Source organism: Columba livia, chromosome Z (assembly GCF_036013475.1).
Source record: "Columba livia isolate bColLiv1 breed racing homer chromosome Z, bColLiv1.pat.W.v2, whole genome shotgun sequence".
NCBI lineage: Eukaryota > Metazoa > Chordata > Aves > Columbiformes > Columbidae > Columba > Columba livia.
In genome coordinates this window covers 21334065-21358672 of record NC_088642.1, presented here as the reverse complement: position 1 = coordinate 21358672, position 24608 = coordinate 21334065, and the positions used below count along the sequence as shown (strand labels likewise).

The following is a 24608-nucleotide window of genomic DNA, read 5'->3' as shown; positions in this document are numbered from 1 at the left end:
GATTATTCTTAACCTACTGAATCAAGCTACAAAAGCATTTCTCCCTGTAAAGCACATGAAGAGCAAAAATTAGAAAGAAATTAACTTGCTTTGTCTTTCTTTCAAAAACCTCTGTTGGAACAGATAATTTCAAAAACGATGTCTCCTTTTTGCACTGGCAAAAATTATTCTACTTTACAAAACTGGTGGAAAACTCTAATTCGGGTGAGTATTTCTTTTGGACCACTCTGCAAACTGGCAGAACAATCACAACTCTTCCCACAGCTGGAAAAATCATACTCCACCACAGCTACCACTAAACACAGAATCTGGAGACTGTTTTCAGAGCTTGCATTTCAGGATATGTATATATGTATATATGTATGTATGTATGTATGTATGGTTTTGTGTGTGTGTGCATATATATATATATATATATATATATATATTTGAACTTACAAATATTTAGTACTGTCTTTCACATTTCCATTCCAGCAGATTTTTGCTTTCTTTCAAGGAAAATCATATATTCCGTCCTTAGCAAGTTCTTTTAAAATATTGTGCGGCTTTTTACTCACCAGCCTAGACGAACAAACCTAATAATCTCATTTTATTATTTTTCCCCCCTCTAAAAACACCCAACACTTCCTATCCCCTGTGGACTCCAGTAGCACTTCTTTCTGTATCACTTCAGTACAGAGATAGCAAAGCTCTTCCTCAGTGTGAGGATAAATCTGTAAATTCTCCTACTCATTTAATAGTTTGGTATTTAAAGAACATCCTTCAAGTACAAGTCTCCAGATCTACACCTAGAACCTGTTCAATTAATCCTTTGCTTGGTCTCTCTCCTCCTTCATCTTTGCTATCCAGCAGTGTATCTCACTACATCTGTCAAAACAGTAAAATCTGTAGGGCATCGCGAATTGCCACGATGACGAATGACAGGGGGGAAACTCTTAAGTATGGGTCATTCAACTTTATTCCTTATCCCAGAACTATTAAAAACTACCACTGCAATGACACACCGTAATGCTACAGATTTTCACTAAGATTAAGGCATATTTTTCCAACTTCAATCATTTACTAAGAACAATATATGAACCTAGCTATAAAGAAATTCAAATAAAATAATTGTAAAATAAAATCCAATCACTCATCCTAGAGATTAAATTTAGTAGTGAAATGAAACTTTTTTTTTTTTTTTTTTTTAAAAAAACCCACCTGGTAGAGCTTATTTTCATGGTTATTCTAACACAATTGCGCTTAGAAGATGTCAAGGTACATGGCTTTATACAACTATCAAATACAAGGTAGGGCATAAATATCACAATTGTGCTCCATATATAATTGTGGTTAGTATCAGTAACCTAAACTTACAGAACAACATAAAATGCAGACAATAAATAATCAAAAATCCTTACCGCTTTGTACCCCGTATCTGTTTTGCATGCTTTTCTCCCTGAAAACATTAGGATTCCTTGCCAGGATAGCCTGCAGCAAGACTGGTATATCTCCCTCTGGATCATCACTGCCAAGGTTATCTTTCAACTCTCTGGAATTGTGGAAGTAAGCAAATAAAGAGGCAAATGCATTTTCAAATTATAAGAAACTATGAGTCAAGTAGGAGAAAACAAAACAAAACAAAACCAAAAAACCAAAACCAAAATGAAAGAAGACAATTTACTATTAAAATGTAGAAAAAAACACGTCTGCAAAGCTCTGTTCCCTGCCTCAATTTCTGCCCCCCCTTCTTTAAAGAATGGATGAAGAGCTCTTCCTACTAGTCTCCAAAATTATTTTCTGAAACTAAGCACTTATATATACATGGCTGTCAGTTTCAGACTATTATAAAAAGTTTCCTATGCCCACTTTTATACCGCAATTTTCTCCACAAAAGAATATTTTGGCATAACACCAAGAAAATTTTATCGTAGAAGTGAAAATAACATACGCATGAATGTATAAGATTGAGGTTGCAGCTCAATGCTTTGAGAATCTTTTATTTTAAAAATTGGAACTGGCATTTCTTTGACATGACAGGATTCCCTCTGAATCATAAAAAAAAAAAAGCTATGAATTTGCTGTAAATGCATCCATGCTTTCACTTATTGTTTGCTTTGAGGACTTTTAAAAGCTACTTCCACTTGATCAAAACAATTGGTTGGAACACGTAGGAAAAAGACAGAGTTGGTTGTTGACAAAGGACACTGGGGAAAAATGAAAAAATTAAAAATTAACAGAAAAAAACCCCCCAAAGATATTACATTAGCATACTTGCTGGTTCAATTCTTAAAATATTTAAGTTGAACTCCTAATCAGAATTGGCATGGGCTTTACATGGGCATCTCGGAAAATTTTCTTTTTCTGTGATACTGGGTATATAATTCGTCTTTGCACATTACTAACCAAAGTGGGACACAAATGAGTATTGCACAAACACCACAAAGTCTGCATTTCTAACTTGGAAGAATGGAATAGCAGCAGATCTGTTAAATAAAATAACCCCTACAGTTATGAATAAGGGCTGCTGGACAATTAACAACATTCTCATGGACTGACCATTTGACACTTAATACAGTTAAGCAAGTAATCTGCTAAGCAAGCCTAATAAAAACCCTGCATGTTCTAATTTTCAGATTCTCACAAACATACTTCTCAATCCAGTTAATTTTGATTTCAAGGAATAAGGACAGTTATCTGATACAGCTGAAGTTCAAAATACATACATGTGATCTGTTGACACCTGATTGAGACTGTGTACAAGCTGTGAAACCAGATTTTCATCCCTGCAAGCCAGAAGGCAGTTCACCTCTTCAGCTATCCGTCCATTGAAAAGCAGGCTTTTCGTTGTTGTAGCAGGTAAAGGTGATGGAAGAGGCAGCTGGTTCAAAACTGTTACGAGAAAAGAGAAAGGAATTCAGAATCATTGCATGAAACACAAGCATACAAAGACTGGCACCTTCTTACTCCCTCATGTGACAGACAGAAAAATATAGGGAAGATTTTTTTTAAAGTCATGAACACAAACACACATGCTGGACCCTGTTTTAAACAAAGTAATGCACTCAAGGCCACAAGTTATATTACTATATTACTGTAATTTTTAAATTGTGCTAATGCAAGTATTATTTAAAAAACACACACTTTTGTAAGTTATTTAATATGTTATGGCAGCTTTGGAACCCATCACAATATTTCAATCAGATCATAAAGAAGCACACTTTACTTTCAGAGGTTGTTCCTACATCTACAGATGTAACAAGGAGGTGTATCATATAAAGAAAGCCTTGACCAGATGACTGGCAGAGGAACAGAGACAGGAGAGGCATGGGCCAGAATAGGCTAAAATGATAGCTACCTACAGAATTCACCTTCATGGGTCCCTGAAAACAAGTTGACTCTGACTTCAAGTTCCCAGGCTGATTAAAACTCTGTGATAAAGGTTTTAACTGAACCATCAGAAATAGCTTGAGAAAAAAAAACAGCTTAAGTGAAATAGACTCTTTTGGCTCCTCTGTATTTGGAAATTCTTTCTTTTTAAAAAAAAAGGGGGGGGGGGAAGGCAGTGGGGGAAGAATTCCATTATTTTACCCCTCTATATAGTGTATAACATTACTGTATTTAGAAATAAATTGCAATTCAGATAGAAATGTATAATATTGAAATAGCTAGCTTTCATTACTTTCATCAGGTTACCTTAAGTGTGCCAGAAATTTGGAAAAAAATGTCAAGACCAGCAAAATATATCTATTAAACCAGTATAAATTCAGCTAGACTATTCTCCTGCCTCTAGTCATCACGTCCTCCATGTTTTTAGGGCAAGAGGACTTGCTCATTCCAGTTCCTTCTTTTCATGCAGAGAAAAATAAGGTGAAGCAGTTAAAAGCCTTTTTCTTTCAGCTGCTCCTGAGTTTCTAAACATGAGATAAATACAACAGATAAAGAAACAAATGCACATAGCAGAAAGGCTAATCCCACAAAAGGTAGTTCAGTGTTTCAAGAAAGTCTTGCAACAGGAATATGGCCAGTGACTTTTACCCGTAAAGTATTTTGACTTCCTTTATGACCTTATGTGAAAATACTTAATGCTGGAAAACAGCCCATGGCCGAGAAACTTATGATTTGCATCTTGATGGCCCATTATCAGGCATTCATAATGATACACATATACATTTCTACATACATAAGCAGCATCTTCCAATCTGATATTTCAGAATATCAGAAGGACATGAAAACTTTTTTTTTCCTCAAATATATCTGCTTTTTTTACTGTAGACAATTAAATTCAATTGCTGGGCATATACTTTCATTGTCTCCTGGAAAGTCTCCAAATTTCAACAGTATAATAATAAAAACAAGAGCTCAGAAAAAGTACCTGGGTCACTGAGTCCAATTATCCTCAGACAACTGAGCTATAAACTCTTCCTTATACTTTATAAACAAGATGCATCTTTGTCCCAACTGTTCTTAGTGCAATGGTTGTTCTAGAACGTCATTACAGTAATTATAAATCTCCTCTTAGTTTTTGTGAGAAATGTATTTTTGGTCACATTATAACCATTTGGTTTAGTGCCAGTATCAGCTTTTAATGTAAACAGTGCTTTTCCTTTCCTTGCATTCTGTTTTCCTGACATATTTAAAGACAGTGCACACACCCCATCTGCTCCTTCTGTAGGCTCAGCAGCTGAGAAAGAAGACTCATAGCTTCAGCTGCCTATTTCCATTCTAGCAGCCATGCTTTGCGTCTAAAAATGAGAATAACTTTTTTGTACTTTGTCCAAAACTAAGGAACTAGGTTTCAAGTATATTCACCGTATTCCACAACTCTTTAGTTAGTTCAGCATCAGCTTAATCCTCTCTCTTTCTCAACCCCCAAGTGAAGATGGTGAGATAAATTTTTTAGGTAAGAACTGTATCATCTGAGGGAACTGGGGCTGTTTAGCCTGGAGAACAGGAGGCTGAGGGGAGACCTTATCGCTGTCTACAACTACCTGAAAGGAGGTTGTAGCATGGAGGGTGTTTGGTCTCTTCTCCCAAGTAGCAAGTGACAGGACAAGAGCAAATGGCCTCAAGTTGTGCCAGAGGAGGTTTAGATTGAATATGAGGAAAAAAGTCTTCATGGAAAGGGTTGTCAGGCATTGGAACAGGCTGCTGAGGGAAGTGGTGGAGTCACCATCCCTGAAGTCATTTAAAGGACATATAGATGAGTTTCTTATGGACATGGTTTAGTGCCAGAGTTAGGTTACGGTTGGACTCAATGATCCTGATGGTCCCTTCTAACTGAAATGATTCTATGATTTATGTTTTTTCCTTTTTTTGTGGGGTACCCAGATATGCTACTGAATGATAGTCCAAGCAAGCAATTCCTATATTTTGTTTCAGGTTTTTTCAAGGTTGTTTTTGTTTTTGTTTTGTTTTTGCTTTTTTTTACCTACATTTCACTTCATGTTTAAATTAGCAGGATTTGAATATATTTTTAAAATCCAAGCAATGACAAAACTAACATTTTTAATGCCAAATCTGATTTTGAACAGACTTACCTATAAGAACTTATTTTATAAGACTATTTTTAGTATTTTGAAAATGCAGATATCTATTAAAGAGGTAGAAAACAGCATAGCAAATATAAGAAAAAGAAGAGTACTCACGGTCTGTAAGACTAGCAATCCCTGCAAGAGTAGTGATGGGAACATGAGGCATATCCCCATTCATCCTGAAGTTCTGGGATAGTAGTGCCTACACAGATATTTTAGTTCAGGTGCCAGCTATCATTACTTCCCATCTCCCAAGCACTAAGGAAAAAAAAAAAAAAAAAGAAAGAAAAAAAATTGTCAGTTTACTTTTTTAGAATTTTAAATGCAGTTACATAAATGCAACACATATAAAAACCTCAGATGCATACCAAGTAAATTTTGTCAAGAGTGGGTAGAACAATGCAGATTTTGTATATCAAATGGTACTAAGGAATCAAAAGGCAAGCTTCAGGTCTCAGAGGCAGAACCCTTCATCAAAAAACATGCAACATAAGGCAATCAAAGGAAAATTTGTTCAGGTCTTACAGTACCAATTTGAATATTGGTAACAAGGCTTCTGTTAGTTCATACTGAAGTGGATAGCTCTTAGTCCATAACCAGCCTAAGTATCAGCTGCTATATTCACTTTTCAGTTTTGCTAAGGAAGTATTTTTCATATAAGACGAGGCTATAAAGAAACAAACGCAAACAAAAGGAATAACCTACAGATGTAAAATTCAAGGAGTAAACAAAGTGACAAATATAAAATCTTAGTATGCCTAATAACTAGTAGGTATTTCCAAATTGATCTGAAATTAACACTTTAATATTAAACACTGTCTGGTTAAACCACCAGAAACTGTATCACCTCCTCCACAAAAAGAAAAGGTTTAGACACCACTGGACCAACTCATTTATTTCCTGTAAAACAGAACAGTTTACATTCAACTACTGAAAAAAAACTGTTTACCCCATTACTGTACTTCCAAAACAGCAAAGATTCACAAAGATCACACATTACAATCCGCTATTACACCAATGTAATGAGGAAAACCGAACATTATATTTTCTGAAGACAAACAAAATAAATTTTAAAAAAGAACTTGATATATAATGAGTTTAGCTATTATAGAGAGGCACCTGTGTTAACAGTTTGGAAAACAGTAAAAAGACTTCTTCTGTAAGCATTTATATTATGTACTGAAGATGTTGAAATCATGATTTGCTGACAATTACTTCATAAGCCAACATTTTTGAGAATTACATATACGACACATACAAACAAAAGGATCACTGTCATTTCCTTAGTAATTTTTATCTCATTCTTTCTTATGTCCCACCAATGACAATACATAGGACACCACCGCTAATAAATAGATTCCAATCAGCACAACCAAATGTTTCAAATATTTTTCCTGCTCAAAGTTGTCACAAAACACTGAAAACTTTCAAGGCTTCCCTATCTAGAAAAACAACTTAATTATTTGAAAAAAATACCAACACTGAGGTTACAGAGAACTGACAATGAGCTTACTTCCTTTGCTGCACCTGCCACAGACTCATTCTCACCACTAAACTACATTTGTTTTAAAAAAATAGAGTATGTGTACAGAAACCTGGTTAAGGAAACTGCTACAGATAGATATGCTTTGTGGGTTGTTGTGTCTGGGTTTTTTTAATCCAGGAGAAAAGGTCCTTCAAACACCCAGAAAAGTTTCAAATACTACTCAATACTTGAGTTTCTTTACCCCAAATGAATACCAATATACACAGAATTCCAGTGGTTTCTTAGTTTCACAAATGAGGAAAGGAAGAGCAAGCGAGAGTACAGGGTAAAAAAAGAAAAGATAACCTAATGTTTTCCACTATGAACCTGCAAGAGCAACCCACAGGAGTGAATACTTTCAGCATTTAAGATTTCAGTGAAAGGTTAGTAATTGAAGAAATTAAAAAACAGCTTCCACACTGAAATTATATGTACAATAAAAAGGTCATGTCTGCATCAAAGCTGACTATGTCAGTAGTCAATATTATGGGAAATCTTGTGTGTAACCCAGAAACAACAACATCACAAATAAATAAATAGATAGATAAATAAATGGATGAATAAATAAGTGACTGGATAAATAAATAAATAAATAAATAAATCTGCCCATTTTTCCTTCCTGATCACCTGGCAAAGTGGTAAGCATCAGGAGCAGCCACTACTAATGCAAGTTCTTTCCTGGGATTACTGCCACAATAATTTAATTATGCTGATACTCAACGGGAAAAATTCCTCCAAAGCCACACACTTAAGTTAAAAACCTTCTCCACAGATACATGATAAGAAACCCAAACTGGTAAGATCGAGACTTGAGAGTGTAGCAAGTGCAGTGAGCTACGATGGTCAGAGGAAGAGTAAACTTTCTTTGTAAGAGGACTGTAGAAGAGGTTGCTTTGGTTAGCTAACAAAACAAAGGTCAAGAGGGGATGTGGTTGCTCTCTCTAAGGTAGTCAAAGAAGTCTACAGAGGAAGAATGATACTGGGCAATGCTAATACAACAATAAATGGAGGCATGAAAATAAACAAGAAGAAAATCAGAATGGAACTTCTCGCCATCAGAGCTGCCACTTTCTGGAACGGTCTTCCATTAGGACCAGCAACAGAGATAAGCAACACCATTACTTTAAAGATGGATCACACAGATGTTGCAGAAGGCAAAGGATGCGGTCGCCTGCACCAGCTGGGAACAAAGCACAACGGTTCAAGAAGTCTCTTACACTACAAAGTCTTTGTAACTATGACGATGTGAGTAAACAGACAAGAGTAAAACAAAAGACAAAGGGAGAGTGATGGGATTAAGTGATAGGATTAATTTATACAAGAAACAATACAAAGAAACCACATAGGAATATCTGGGTCCAAATCTGTTGTGTTGAAAGCAAATGATGTCTCTTATACAACTGGCAAACAAGGTGGGATTCAATTCCAGAACTAGAGACACAGATCCAGTTAAACTAAAACCCAAATTTGATGTCTCTGAGAACGTTAATAAACTCACTCATTTAAAGAATTTCAAATATGGCAGCTGAAAATGAGATACATTCTTTCTTACAAAACATCAAAACAGTAGCCAAACCATTAATTGTTCCATGTCAGGGAAGTTTTATTGCTTTGGTTGGTTGGTTTGTTGTTGTTTTTTTGTGGTGTTTTTTTTTTTTTTTTGGTTGCTTGGTTGGTTTGGTTTGTTTTTTGGTTTTTCTTGTTTTTTTTTCATTCTCCAGCTGTAACAAACACTACATTGTAGCAGCTCACAATTAATCAAGAATAATCAACATTTCCCAGTATTAAAATAATTTTACATTATAATCTTTGTACAGTAGCTATTAGCAGTAGTACAGCATTTCTACCTCTAGATTGAAAAAATAAACCTGTTAGTTAATTTTAGCTGAATTAAGGAAATCAAAGAACTGCTGCATCGGTAAGCTTGTAAACAATGCAGTGTGGTATAGCAGTTCAGACAGAGAAGCAGAAATCCAAATTGCACACATGCAAATGAGGTCTTGCATATTCAGTATATATGTATTTTGGCTTTTGCTTCTTTGTAAGAAACAAGGAATATCATAAAAAACATTTAAGGGAAGAAGAAACTACAGTACACAAAGGAAGTGATACAAAGAACCCCTCAATGAAAGAAAACCAGTGAAACAGCAGCATATATTGAGAATAAGTCATTCATAATACAGAATAATTAAGTAAAGCTAAGCCAAGATAGAAGGTAACATTTTAAAAAAATCATGCTAAAGATAATAAGCACACATTTGAAGTGCTATTCCTGTATGTTAACTTCTTCCTTTTTACCACAGTATCACAGTATGTTTGGGATTGGAAGGGACCTCAGAAGATCATCTAGTCCAATCCCCCTGCTGAAGCAGGAACGCCTAGATGAAGTTGCACAGGAATGTGTCCAGGCGGGTTTTGAATGTCTCCAGAGAAGGAGACTCCACAACCTCCCTGGGCAGCCTGTTCCAGTGCTCTGTCACCCTCAATGAGAAGAAGTTTTTTCTCGAATTTAAGCAGAACCTCTTGTGTTCCAGCTTGATCCCATTACCCCTTGTCCTATCGTTGTTTACCACCAAGAAGAGCCTGGCTCCATCCTCATGGCACTCACCCTTTATATATTTATAAACATTAATGAGGCTGCCCCTCAGTCTCCTCTTCTCCAAACTAAAGAGACCCAGCTCCCTCAGCCTTTCTTCATAAGGGAGGTGCTCCACTCCCTTAATCATCTTCGTTGCCCTGTGCTGCACCCTCTCCAGCAGTTCCCTGTCCTTCTGGAACTGAGGGGCCCGGAACTGGACACAATATTCCAGATGTGGTCTCACCAGGGCGGAGTAGAGGGGAAGGAGGACCTCTCTCGATCTACTAACCACCCCCCTTCTAATACACCCCAGGATGCCATTGGCCTTCCTGGCCACAAGGGCACAGTGCTGGCTCATGGTCATCCTGTTGTCCACCAGGACCCCCGGGTCCCTTTCCCCTACACTGCTCTCTAATATGTAATTTCCCAACCTATACTGGAACCTGGGGTTGTTCCTGCCCAGATGCAGGACTCTACACTTTCCTTGTTAAATTTCATCAGTTTATTCCCCGCCCAACTCTCCAGCCTGTCCAGGTCCCGCTGGATGGCAGCACAGCCTTCTGGCGTGTCAGCCACCCCCCTAGCTTGGTGTCATCAGCAAACTTGCTGATAGTACACTCTATTCCCTCATCCAAATCGTTAATGAATATCTTGAATAATATTGGCCCCAGTACTGACCCCTGAGGCACTCCACTAGATACTGGCCTCCAACTAGACTCCGCACCATTGACTACCACTCTCTGGCTTCTCTCCTTGAGCCAGTTTGCAACCCACCTCACTACTCTACTGTCTAGACCACACCTCCTCAACTTAGCTGTGAGGATGCTGTGGGAGACTGTGTCAAAGGCTTTACTGAAGTCAAGGTAGACCACATCCACCGCTCTGCCATCATCCATCCACCTTGTTACATTCTCATAAAAGGCTACGAGGTTGGTCAAGCATGACTTACCCTTGGTAAAGCCATGCTGACTGCCCCTAATAATCCTCTCGTCCTTGATATGCCTTGAGATGGCACCAAGCATAAGCTGTTCCATTACTTTCCCAAGGACAGAGGTGAGGCTGACCAGTCTATAATTACCCGGGTCCTCCTTCTTGCCCTTTTTGAAGACTGGAGTGACATTTGCTTTACTCCAATCCTCGGGCACCTCTCCCATTTCCCAAGACTTGGCAAAGATGATGGAGAGCGGTCCAGCAATGACTTCAGCCAGCTCCCTCAGCACCCACGGATGCATCCCATCTGGACCCATTGATTTATGGATGTCCAGACTACTTAATTGCTGCCTAACCCAGTCCTCATCAACTAAAGCAAACTCCTCCATTGACCTGGCTTCATCCGGGGTCTCAGGGGTACAGGGCTCCCCAGGACTGCCTCCGGCAGAGTAGACAGAGACAAAGAACGCATTCAGTAATTCTGCCTTCTCTGTATCTTCTGCCACCAGGGCACCCACCCCATTCATCAGTGGGCCTACATTGCCTCTGGTATTAGTTTTATCTGCTATGTATTTGAAAAAGTCCTTTTTGCTGTCCTTGACCCCTCTCGCCAGCTGTAGTTCTAAGGAGGCCTTGGCTATCCCAGCTGCCTTCCTACATCCTCTAACAGCAGCCTTATATTCTTCCCAAGTGGCCAGCCCCTGCTTCCATGACCTGTAAACTCTCCTCTTCCACTTGAGCATACCCAACAGATCCCCATTCAACCACACAGGCCTCCTGGCTCCCTTCCTTGACTTCCTACGTGTGGGGATGCTCTGATCCTGAGCGTGGAAGAAGCAATCTGTGAATGCAATCCAGCTATCTTGGGCCCCTTTTCCTTCAAGCAGTCTTGCCCATGGGATTTCCCCCAGCAATTGCTTGAAAAGGCCAAAGTTAGCCCTGCTAAAGTCCAGGGTTACAATTCTACTTGCTATTCTGTTCCTGCCACACAAGATGCTGAACTCCACCATCTCATGGTCACTGCAACCCCGGCAGCCCTCAACCTTTACTGCTTCGACCAGACCCTCCTTGTTAGTGAGGATGAGATCCAGCAGTGCACCTCTCCTAGTCAGCTCCTCCACCATCTGCATGAGGAAGTTATCATCAACGCACTGGAGGAACCTCCTGGACTGTGGCTGGCTGGCTGAATGGTCCTTCCAGCAAACATCAGGGAAGTTAAAATCCCCCACAACAACCAGGGCCTGTGACTGTGAGGCCACTCTCAGTTGCCCATAGAAGGCCTCATCAACTTCCTCAGCCTGATCTGGTGGCCTGTAATAGACACCTACAACACTATCACCCCTGCCAGCCTGCCCCTTGATCCTGACCCATACACTCTCAACTCACTCGTCATCCACTCCTGGGCAGAATATAGTACATTGTAGTTGCTCTCTCACATAGAGAGCAACTCCACCACCACGCCTGGCTGGCCTGTCTTTCCTGAAAAGGGCATAGCCATCCATGACCACATTCCAGTCATGTGAACTGTCCCACCATGTTTCCGTAATTGCCACCAGATCATAATCTCCCTACTGAACACAGGATTCTAACTCCTCCTGCTTATTCCCCATGCTGCGCGCATTGGTGTGCTGGCATTTCAGGGAGCAAGCAGAGCACACCAATTTCTCCCTAGGGGCACAGGAGGCCACCCGGTCCTCATCAGTTTTAAAATGCTGCCCCACTGGGACAAGCCCAGCTACAACCCCATCCCCCTTCGAGCCTAGTTTAAAGCTCTCCAAATGAGCCCAGCTAATTCCTGCCCCAGCATCCTTTTGCCCCTGCGAGATAAACCTTTCCCGCGTGACACTGTCGGGACTGGTGTCTTATAAAACCAACCATTATCAAAAAAATCCAAAGCCCTGCCTGTAGCACCAGTCTTGGAGCCAACCATTTAGAGACTGAATTTTCCTATTCCATCCCACATCGTCACTTGAAGATGGAAGGAGTGAAGAGAAGATCACTTGAGCCCCTGAGTCCTTCACCATCCTTCCCAAGACCTTGAAAGCATTCTTCATTCCCCTCAGACTACGGGAAGCAGCTTCCTCCCCATCTGTCTGGAAGACCAGCGGTGGGTAGTAGTCTGTCGGGTGCACCAGTTTGGGGAGCTCTCTAGCGATATCCTTGATCGGGGCTCCAGGTAGACTAGAAACTTCCCTAAGATGAGGGTCAACTCTGCATATTGGGCCCTCTGTTCCTTTCAGAAGGGAATTTCCTATTACAAACACCCTTCTTTCTTTCTTATCAGAGGCAGTCTTAAGTTGTGAAGTCAACCGCCTCTTCCTATGTGATCTTATAGGCAGGCTTGGCACCACCTCCTCACCTACCTCTTCTTCAAGATCCAGAGCCTCAAACCTATTACGGAGGGGCACCTGGGGAGACAAAGCAGGCAGGGAGGGGGGCTGCCCGTGACGCCGAACCGGAATACACTTCCAACCTTCGTCATCTTTTAGGTCCCCTACCTCTGCCCGACAGCAACAAGGGCGGGGCCGTCTCAGGACTTCCGCCTCTGTCGGAGAGGGCAGGATGTCCATCTCCTTTTGGGGGGTACCTCCCTGGGACCTTTCCGACTGGCACATCAGGGTGTTACTCCACCAGTCGATCTCCCTTTCGCACTCCCTGATGGTCCTCAGCCTCTCAACCTCCTCTTTAAGTTTCACAACCATGTCGAGCAGATCTTGCACCTGCTCACACCTCACACAGGTGGAGTGCTGGCCTCCCTCCCCCGGCAGCAGCAGGCTCTGGCACTCCCTGCAGCCGGAGACCTGAACAGCCACCGTTCGGGACAGAACCTCCTCAGTCTACGTAGCCACGGTCTGTTTGAGACAAGCTCTCCACCTGGAGGCAACCGTGGTCGTCAGCACTCTGGGATGCTGGCAATAAGTTAGAGGGGCTGACAAGCGACAAGTGCTCTCTGCACCCTGCTATACAAGGTACCACACCTGCTGCTGCAGCACAGTGTGAGTGGGACTCACCCGCTACACAAGCTGGTTGCTCCTCTCAGTAATGGTCAGTAATGTATATTCTCCTTTAATGCAAATCAATATTTCAAAGAAAATTCTTATCAAAATGTTAAAGTGTTGTGGGTTATTAGGTTTTGGTGTGGGGGGGTGGTTGTTTGCTTTTTTGGTTTTGTTTTGTTTGAGGGTTTTTTTTAAGAAGAAAGTAAAGACGTGGTTGGTAGAACGGCAGCACAAGGTTTGGGCTGCATCATGTGCATCCTCTCTGCAATTCATCTCTCTATATATTCTGCATTTCTTCACCATAGTACTGGCTAAAGGCAGAGTGGACAACTAACAAGAAAAAAAATCTCTTTAGAGAGAACGGACAGGCACAGGTAAAATCAAGGGAGGAGGAAAGGATTAAAGTTGTGAACAATTTAGGTAAAGAGTTTGTGATTGCCAGTGAAAAGAAGAGGCACCACAACCAGGGAATGAAAAACAAACAAACAAAACAACAAAAAGCCACCACAACCAACCAAAACACAAAGCACACAACCCAAGCAAACAACAGATACCCTCCCAAAAAAAAAAATCCAAGAAAAAAAAGAAACAAACTGCAATTGCATTTTTTTTTGCAGATACTGCAGCATCTGACTATCAAGAAAATGACGAGAGGACTCTGACCAGTAGTTACCATACAAAGGTTCAAGCTCTGCATTTATGAGGCTTTCGTCTTGGCTGAAAAACATTCTTGTCTCCTAAATGAATACACCAGTTCTTCCACAACTCAGCTATGTACATACATGAGAATGGTGGAAAACATAATAAAAGGAAAAATCTGTTTATGTGCAGTAATACAAAGACTCAATAGTAATGCAAAGATAAGTAACCAAACCCAGGATTCAGAAATTTCCTATGTACACTTAAATGTTTAATTCCCCATACTCCAGGATATTCTTTAATGTATTAGATCTTTGTACGTTAAAAATAAACTATATATGATTGAACTAATATATTTCCAAGGAGAAGATTAAAGATGAAACTAAGTGGATTAAAATTAAATTTTAGAGAAGAGCTATGGTATTAGGTCTCCATATTTTTCTTTTTCTTTTTTTTTTTTAAGCATTCTATTCAATAGAATACTTTAAATATAGTTGTTTCATTTAGTTTATATTCTGAAATCTTTGTTTAAAATAGAAAAACTTTAACAAGTGGTTTTCATTTCTTATACATTGAGTGACATCATATTGATGTAACCACAGCACAATAATCAAAGCTGACTTCTGCAGCTGCACACTCAAACCACTACAACTCTCATATCAGCTATTTTATAATTCAGGTGAGCAGGGAAATTCTATTTTAAATCAGCAATTATGCTATTAGAAATTTAAGAAGCCTTGCCTCATAGCCAGTTTTAAAGCTCCGCATTTTGCAATAAACTACTTTTCTTACTAGTTACTACCTGAATCTCTGCCAGTTATCATGTCCAGAAACTGTCTCTAAAAAAAAAGATTTTAAAAATCTCTTAAAGAATGAGGCAGAGAAGCAGAAAGACAATGAATGAATATACTGTAGTTCTCATTTAAGTAAGATACCATGAATGAGGTACATTACACAGATTTACCCACAAGAGGGCGGATTTCTGGTTTCCATACCAGAGCTACAGTTTGATACAGTGACGGTAATTCTGTTACAAGTTTACAGAAGTAAATGCTTTTAAAAATATTTCAAAGAATACTAAGGAAAGAGATCTGGTTGCTGAAACATAGTCTAACACTTAAGTACCTTTGGGGGTAATATATATATTTAGATATCTGGATATATATATTTTCACACACACATTCACAATATTAAGCATCTTAACACTAATTCAATCCTAGAAAAAAGTCTGTATTGGAAGTGACCAACTTACTTTTACTAACACTATAGTATTACTATCATTGATGCAGCCATCTAAGGTTAAAATAGAAGCCAAAGCCAACTGGTATGAACCTAAGTTTAATAACCAAAGTGGCATGGCGGTTGTGGCATGTGGGAGAAGGTGAAAAGAAAGGGCGGAGGGGGAGGGAGGCAGTGCTGGTGTTGTCAGAAATCCAGAAGACTCATTAACAACAACAACAAAAAAGCCCATGAAAACACATCACCATTTATAAAGCCAGGAAATTCACAATATGTACAGAACAGTTTCAACTTTCTACAGTACTGGCTACAGAAAAAACAAAGTTTGAAAATACAGACACAGAAATCCCAGAAGCACAAAACCAGATGAAATTCCGTGTACTAGTGAAATATGTATGTTTGGTTCACAAAGTGATCAGCTAGCAGAATTGGTGATGCTGACAAAGCAAGTGAAAACTTAAAGAGCTTTAGATGAAAATTACCTAGCACAATTTCTATGCCAGTATTATCATGCTGTGTTCTTCTAGAACTATTCCAATAGCATGTGGCCAAATCACTACAAACTACAACCACTGTAAGAAAAGAAACCTTAATGAAAAGTACTGTACTGGAAAAACTTTAAGTTGCTTCTCAACATAAAGCACCCTTCAGAAAAAAATTTTAGAGCAACCTGTTTCTTCCTCTGGCTACAACAACACTCCCTTCAGTCCCTGTAACACTGACACGGATGTCTCAGCTGCCTATGTGCGAGCAGAGGCAGTGACACCACAGTAAATGGCAAGAGAAGGCCCAGTGAAGATGGTGGAAGCACACACAGCCCAAGAGGCCTGTGGATTCAAGGAAAGATGCCCCTTAACGCAGGAGCACACTCATTTCTGCCAGGGTAAACTAACATAGGGCATAATTGTGCTTTACACCTGTAATAACTCTTCCTGGGGCAGGAGAGAAGGGAATTGACACAATCAGGCCACATATACACCAAAAAAAAAAAACCAACAAGAAAGCAGACTAGGCCATGTGCAGAGGCCAGATACCTATGCGTAGTACGCAGCTTCACTGATCTACACTACATAAACATCTAGCAGGAAATGCTGACCTTTCTTGCTACCTTGCAATTACGAAGGCTGAAAATTCACTAGAACACAAGTCTCCTGGAAAGAAGGAATGGGTCCTCAGCAGCATTAGGACCATTTTTCTCTTAAAGTAATTTCCTTCTTTCAAGCCCAGGAATTTCTCCTTTTTATTCATTTTAATTCACGTAAAAATTAAAAAGCACTTATAAACAGCGTTCTGAACTTTAAACAACATCTCAAATATTTAATTTGGATGCTTTCACACACGGAACTCTTTAAAATTACCCCATATCAAGTCCTTCATACATAAATAAGACATTTAAGCACCAAGAAAAGTCTATTCTTTCAGGCCATATAACCTCACCCAAAAAATTGCAGAAAATTAAATTATATTTACAAAGTGTTGTGGTGATCAATAAGTGTAGTTTATTTCAGCAAAAGAGAAAAATAATGTATCTCAGAATTACTGATTTTCATGGGAAACACCCAAAGCATCAATGGGGCTATGTAAATAACCAAGAATGCTGTTCTACAGGAAAGTATTTCCTGCTAATTTATTGGAGAACTAACACAAAACAGAATCTACTTAAAGAGCCTTACTGTTAGGCAGCTCAGTTGTCCTCTTAAAACATGGGGATTAATTTTAAGTGAATGGAACAAAAATCTTGCACCTCGTTCCAAAATAAAATACTACTGGTGATACAAGATTAAGTCCTACTGATAAGGTTGGAAAATGTAAACCAAAGAACTTATATGTTTTTAAAAGCTAACCTGTATAAAATACACATTATTTCTGCAAGTACAATTACACTGACTGCTATTAGACATTAAATACTTCAGTAGGGTAGTTATGTTCACTGGTTCTGTAAAATAAAGCAGCTAAAACTTCTGTCAGGGAGAATCCCATTATTCAGGGAGTTTGTTACTGTTCTTTTTCCAACTTTTTAAGCAATACATGTTCTCTCTATGAGGTTCTCCTTTCATCCTTGCACTATTGAGAACTACCGGTTTATTTTTTTTTTTTTCATCCTGCAGAAGCAAACACAGAATTAAACTGTAAAAACCTGACTCTGCCTGGCAGTAGTCACAACATTAAGCACAGTTGGGAGCATCAAACATAAATGAACAACTTCAAGCTACTTCAGTATTTCATACATTTATTTCCTATCAGCACTAAATATTCCACATGCAACTTCCAACAAAGCACAACTATAATTGTGCTCCTTTTGGTGGGCACAGCCCTTTTGCTTATTCAAGCACACATGCAACAGCTGATATTAAAGTTCATTTTGTTGAAAGAAAACAGCTAAGACGTGCAGAAGAGCAGGAGCAATTAAAATGGTTCGTTACATCAGCTCTGTCAAATGAAGATGCTTTAGGTTGCAACACACATCTCTGTTAACAGAACAGTTTTAACAGGTATGACACAGGAAGTAGTATCTTCGTTTCTTTCAACTTTTTTCTTGAATGTCTCATTTATGTTCGCTTGTAGTAGTGCTGTTCTTTTCTAAAAACAGTTGTGTACTGACATTTACTTATATTTTAAAGGCTTTTCGTTCTTTAATTAGGTTGGATACTAACCAGGCTAAAACCCTCGTGAGTAAACACTGAATCAAAACCTACCTAATTCAGGAGTCTTCTCCAATTTTTAACATTGCATTTCTGTCCTTTTACTCTTTCAAGTGATTTACAGCCTTTATAAAACACAACTGGGAAGAAATAAACCTGCTAAGGTAGCAACTTTGCCTCCTTTTTGGCTTTGAAAAATAATTAAAATACCTCTAGGCTTCTCAAATACACACTAAAAAAACAAATGCACAAGAACAACATTTCTTCAGAGATCCACAATAAATGCCAAAGTAAAATTCTATCTAAACATACTTTGTGTGTTGCATTTCAAAAGCAGGCCACTGCCTTTTCATTTTGGAATTAATATGTTACTCCCTTTGTCCTAATACTCATCTTATTGTCTGTTTTTCAACTTAAGTGCCTTACACATATGAAAGAGATGCTGGGTAGCACTGCAGGTGGTTAAGATGCTTTCCCTGTGGATTGTTGTATTACTTCCCCTCATCCTCTCGCTACAGCAATGCAATTCATCTCTCCGAAGGCTCCATGACAGCCCTCTGTAGCACACCCAGTTTCCTCCACTCACATCAAATCCATTCTCACACCTCTCAGCTGCTAGATGGAAGACAGAGCATGCTGCAGCCTCTTCTTTAGTGAGTACATGGTATCTCCTCTATCCAACAATTAATTTTCACAACTGGAACTGTCTAGAGACTTCCAGCCCCAGTAAAATATAACTGGAATTAGGTGCTTCTTTCCAAAATTAGACTGAGGGACTTACAGATAAACAAATGCCATAACAATTAGGCAAATAATGATCAAATAAATCAGTGTTTTTACCGACTACATGCAGAAACACATGAAGAGCTTTGGTTGTACTGTCCATTTGCAATTACTGGTAATGCAATTATTATTGTAATTTTATAGCATTCACTATACAAAATTTGTTCCATCTTGTTCATTTTACAAGAAGTAGTTTGTACCGCTCATGCAACACACAGATAAGATTCTCTCTAAAGGAAAATATGCTAACATTAAAAAAAAAAAAGTAATTTAACTTTTTAATTAAGATTACTAACACTTTGAAAAGCATATTGCTTGGGAAGACTGAACATGAGAGCAAAAGTAACTTAAAATAAATGCAGTGTTAGTGTCTAACAAATAATAGACTTCATATATAAAAAAATTTTAATCTCTTGATAATTGATTTTTATTGTTTATATTCTAAATTGAGGATAAACTTTTTGGCATATACCATCCAACTTAGCAATCCTAAAAACATAGAACTCCATGATTTTGTGACTACAAAAGTATGACTCGTGTCAGGAGTCGCTGACTCTTTCCTTTAAGGCATTTCTTAAAAATCACCTTCTTATCCTATTTAACCATTCCTATTAACATTATAAACAAAATTATCAGTAAGCATGTAAAACAATAGCACTAGTCAGTCAAGATATTCCTTCTTCTCAACTGAACTCACAGTGTGGTCACTAAAGGCTTTTCTTCATATGAACATTATAGTCAACTGAACTTTTGCAGCATGATGAACTTGAAGATGTAGCACGAGACTACAGCTGCAAAAATCACACATATTCAAAGTTATTAATAGGCTCTGAAGCATAGAGCACACAACACCTAGAGGTATCGTGTTGGAATTACTGCTAATCAGCTAAGCTGAAATTATGACCAGTTCATCATGAACAACTGGGCTGAGATGGTAACAATCAGGCATCTCTCAATAGCTATGAAAGATACTACTACATTGAGGCGTGTTCTTTATAGGTCTAGGGATGGATTCATACAGTTACCTAGGAAAGTGCCCTATGTCATCCTGAACTTCTGCTGTTGCCAGTTCTCCTATGTCAGCAGCACAAACAGAAGTTTCTTAAGCTGGCAAACCATGCTGAAATGAGGAATGCATTTACCTAAACAGGTGTGTCTTTCACCTAGCTGATCACATTCTATGTGCTACCCTTGATAGGCTGCAGATGTTGCAAATCTAAACCAAAGCTACCTAGGAACTGAAGCAATTCGTTTGAAAAACCGCTCACAGGCTTGGTCAAGTTCACAGCATCAGTCAAGCTTAAACTTCCCAACTTTCAAATTTTCCAAAAATACCAACATCACAGAATAAACAAACATTCCATCAATAACAATCAGGCAGAATCTCAAAATTATGATGACCATGCAGAAAAAAGCTTGGGGATTTTTTATGTTTGACCTGTCCATGTTAAACATTTTCAACACAACTGAGAATAAAAGGAAACACAGAACAGTTGTCAACAGTGAAAATATACTTGGAGAAGCAATAATTTGGAGCAAACCAAAAGGTATTTGCATGGAGACAACTACCACAACCCAGTTATTACAAAACAAGCACAATGAAGTACACTCCTTTGAAGAAAATCTCTTTAAGCACAGAAATTCCCTAGAACACAAAACTCTTTTTTTTTTTTTTTTTTTCCCCCCTTCTTTGTTTTCTTTAAGAGACTTAACTACCTCAAACCAGTTTGGATTTTTTTTTTTTTCATACTTAAGGAGTTCACTTAATGTAACTTAATCTTACAGTAAAATAAAAACAACTGAATCCAAACTCCTAATTCTGAAAGAGAATGTAAACTCAAACGTTTAATGTAGCTCAAGTAAACCACTTGAATACTTCCTGTCAATTTACATTAAAAGCTGTAAGTATGATTTGGTAGACAAGGTCTGAGTAATCCCTTTATTTCTAATTATTTGGACAGTCAGTCACACATCTTGAAATAGTTCAGCTGAACACAAACAATACATCTGTGAACTAGCTTCAATTTTGTTTTTTCTAATAAATAGGGAAAGTTTCACATTTAAGTTACACATTGTAAATGTCTGTTACAACTTCTGGTACAAACTTACCAATAAGAATAAAAGTGGGTAGGACAAATAAAAGAAGATATTTACTATGACATTTCAAGATTGAAACATTGTCAATCTAGAGGAAAACAAAGGCATATCACTAGAGACCAAGTAGAAACACTGCAGATCATATGAAGAGATCAGACTGTGTACAATCAATAGCAGATTTTATTTTCCCTCCAAAGAGCTAAGCAGAATCATAGTCCATGACACCAAAAGCTAAGGAACTTTCCCACTGAGGAACCATGCTAGAAATTTTCCCTTCATTTGCAGACTGTTTTGAAAAACACAGAATACGGCTGTAGTGGCTACATTTTCCTTGCACAGCAATTCCAGAAGGCACAAGGTTGAAGGAGCCATAGCAGGCCAAATATCCTAGAATAATTTCAATTGGAAGAGACCCTCTGTACCATCTAGTCCAACCATTTAACAGAACAGTCTATGAAACTAATGTGAATACCCACCAAACAGTTTATTCTTCACTACCCTTTCTCCAACTTTTTTTTTAATATCACGTCTTTGTATTCTAGTCTGGTTTTGTTCTGCTTCCTCAGGTCTATGTTTTGCCAGCTGTCTTTCCCAATTCCCAAGGATGAGGCTGAGTGACAGAGTTAGAAAGCTGCAGCTCAGTTCCTCAGACAGATGGGCATGCATACATGCATGCAGACATAGAGAGCCTGGGGAAGAAGCTGGAGAATGAGTTTAGATACATGCAATCAGTAACTACAACTGGGATCCCGTCCTCTTATGGAATAGGCCTTCTGCTGACTCAGAGGACAGCACAAAGACAAATGAGTAACAAGGCAGACAGTTACACTTTTATGAACACAGCTTCTAGCTGACTGAAGGCAAAACACACAAACTTCCTGATGTGCCTTTCTCCTGCCTCAACAACTTATCATTTTCCTCATATCCATGATTTATGTATCAATCCCATTCCTCCACAAAACATGTAATGCGCATGAAGATATTTTTATAGAGCTCTTCTTTTCAGTATGCAACACAAGGAACAGCAGAAAACACGTCACTTTAAATTTGACATGACTAAAGATTACCACCAAGCTAACACTGGAAGTACCCTACACTGCATTGAATAATGCCTTTCAGTACTAATGAGGTAAATAGTCCACAACAAGTTACCAAAGACACTGCATATACTCATTTTCTCTCTTCTCCCCTGCCCTTTGAGGGAAGAGGAAGGAATAGAGGACTACTTCTGTGCTCATGCATCCATGATTTTGCATATGCTCAAGCAGGGACACCAAGATCAGGTTGCTCAGAAAGTAGGGGAGGAGGGGGAAGGTTCAAAAAGAGGAGGAGATGATAGAAAAAAAGCCCAAACACAAAATTATCTCAAGAATGTACTCCCACTGGCTACAAATTTTATTTTCTTTAGCAGTACTCTTTATTATACCTGGCATATAACTACCTGACTTGCTCTTCAACAAAATAAATCCAAACACAATTCAACCATTCAGACAAAATATTTTATTAAACTAAGAACGTATTTCCCAAAATCTGAGGCTCCCTATTCCAAAAATAAAAGTGTAAACAATCAATTGAGCAACATTTGTTAATCATATTAACAAAATTAATATTTTCAACAATGGCAGAACACTCAATTTTTTTTCAGCTCCACTAAAAGCAGGCATTTTCTCCATTTTCATTTTAAAGAGAAGTAGCGAGACTCAGAGTACAAAGGCCCCAAGGAAAGTTACATCTAACATTTATAATCTTGACATGGACAGCAACCAAGCAAAAACTTTCCCTGAAGTTCACTACATAAACCTGTTTAGACCAAGTTATAATTAATACATACACTTTAAGAGTACATACACTTTAAAAAGTCATCACAAGGTAAAAGAGCATCTGTAATCCAGAAATTGCAAATTCTGCAAAGAATTAAGTCTACACTTAAGTTTACTTGTTTAAGTTTACTTGTTTCCCAAAGCTATTCCATCTTACAGATTTTACTTTTGGCTTGTAATCCTAGTTCTGTGTTACATTGATGGAAGGCAGAAACTAAGTTATTCCTTGAATAGAGTTGACACATACATTGAAGAGTTGTACTGAAAAAAAAAAACAAACAGAAAACAAACAAACAAAAAACCAAAACCTAAACAAAACAAAACAAACACAACATAAAAAATCCCTTTTACTGCAAGTGAGAAGAACAACGAAGAAAAAAAACAAACCAAATACAAACCACCAGTGGCATTTTAAATGCATCTTGCAAAAAGAAATGGGTAACTCAACATCTCTAACTGGAAAAGTATTTTTAAACAAAATTAGAAATATCCACAACGATGAAGGCATTTTTTTTTTCCCTTATGTGGTTAATGGATGCAACAAAGTCTTCACTATTCTATTCAAAGATTCATGAAACTGGAAGAGATTCAGCTTCCAGTTCCAGTTCTTGATAGGAGCCAAAGGCTTCCTATTCTTGCTTTCACAAATACAAGGACCTTCAGTCAAAAGATCTCTCTGCAACCAGATGAAGTGGATGAACTTGAAGCACTGGATCCCAAGACCTAACACTACCCCTATTAGACTGTAGCTATAGTTTAGTACAACCACCACAGTTATTCAGGATGAAAAGCAGGTATGTTCATTCCTTAAGAAAAGATCTCCAGCCAGCAAAGCCAGGCCCTTTACAGTTGCAGAAAAAAAAGTATTAAAATAGTTGTGTACGATCCTAAATTTCCAGTCTGCATTACAATAGTTTGGATGTAAACCTTCAATTCTGTTTTGTTGAACTTTAATTTATTACACCTGCAGAGTTTTATTAATAATAAACTACCCTGAACAGTATATGATGCACTACAGAGCTGAGCCTTAAACATAACATTACCATTACAAGATGTTATCTATCACTATGTAATCAAAGCTAACTGCTTCATCTGCTATTTCCATTGTACTTGCCTCCCATTTATTTTCTTTTGGAGAATATGCAATACAGTTTGCAAACATGCAATTATAATAAAAGGGTAAAAGCTTAACTACAATGCCCACGACTTTGCTATGATTGGTAAGAGAAATTAAGAGCTCCAATAAGATTGAACCATTTCCAATAAGGTGCACTTTCAGAGAAAGATGAAAATCTACCTGTCCCTAAGATTTCTCCTTTACCACTAATTGTTCTCTCAAATCACTAAATACAATGCCTTTGATTTGCTGAAGTAACCATTTGCTGAAGTAACCACGGAGCATACAGATTCCGAAAGCAAAAGGTTTGATTCGCAAGCCTTGAAGGAACAGAACATTTTGGCCAATTGCTCAATTCTTCCAAAGTAACTTTTACCGCATGTGATGGGCCTGAATTTTTTTTTGCTGGTTTCAAAGCAATGATCACAACTATTGCAACTGTTTTAGAAACATATATGGCTGCTTGTAATGACTATCTGACCGCTCTTTACTGACTTCCTTCATTTTGATTCAATTCAGTCATCCAGCAGGACTTTGCAACTCTGTACCTTGACCCAAGGGAAATCATCGTTATCTGTCACACAGAACTTGATAGTACATCATCCAAAGCTTGAATGATGCTGAAAATTACACCCTAGTTTAAAAAACAAACCAACCACGAAAAACCCCACCACACAGCAACCCCCCCCTCAAAAAACCCCAACACCACCCCACCCCCCCAAAACA

The 24608-nt window shown here is 38.5% G+C and overlaps 1 protein-coding gene across 9 annotated transcripts in view; it reads right to left on the bottom strand.

Moving 5' to 3' along the window:
* NIPBL (NIPBL cohesin loading factor) overlaps window positions 1–24608 on the bottom strand; it is a 167016-nt gene that overhangs the window by 89678 nt on the left and 52730 nt on the right. For all 9 annotated transcript variants that reach the window (XM_065047569.1, XM_065047573.1, XM_065047575.1 and 6 more), the window contains 3 exons: window positions 5628–5771; window positions 2706–2871; window positions 1401–1531 (listed from right to left, as the gene is read on the bottom strand). In XM_065047569.1, coding sequence (XP_064903641.1) covers window positions 1401–1531; window positions 2706–2871; window positions 5628–5691 — 361 coding nt within the window. In that variant the 5' untranslated portion in view covers window positions 5692–5771. The remainder of the gene's footprint in view (window positions 1–1400; window positions 1532–2705; window positions 2872–5627; window positions 5772–24608) is intronic.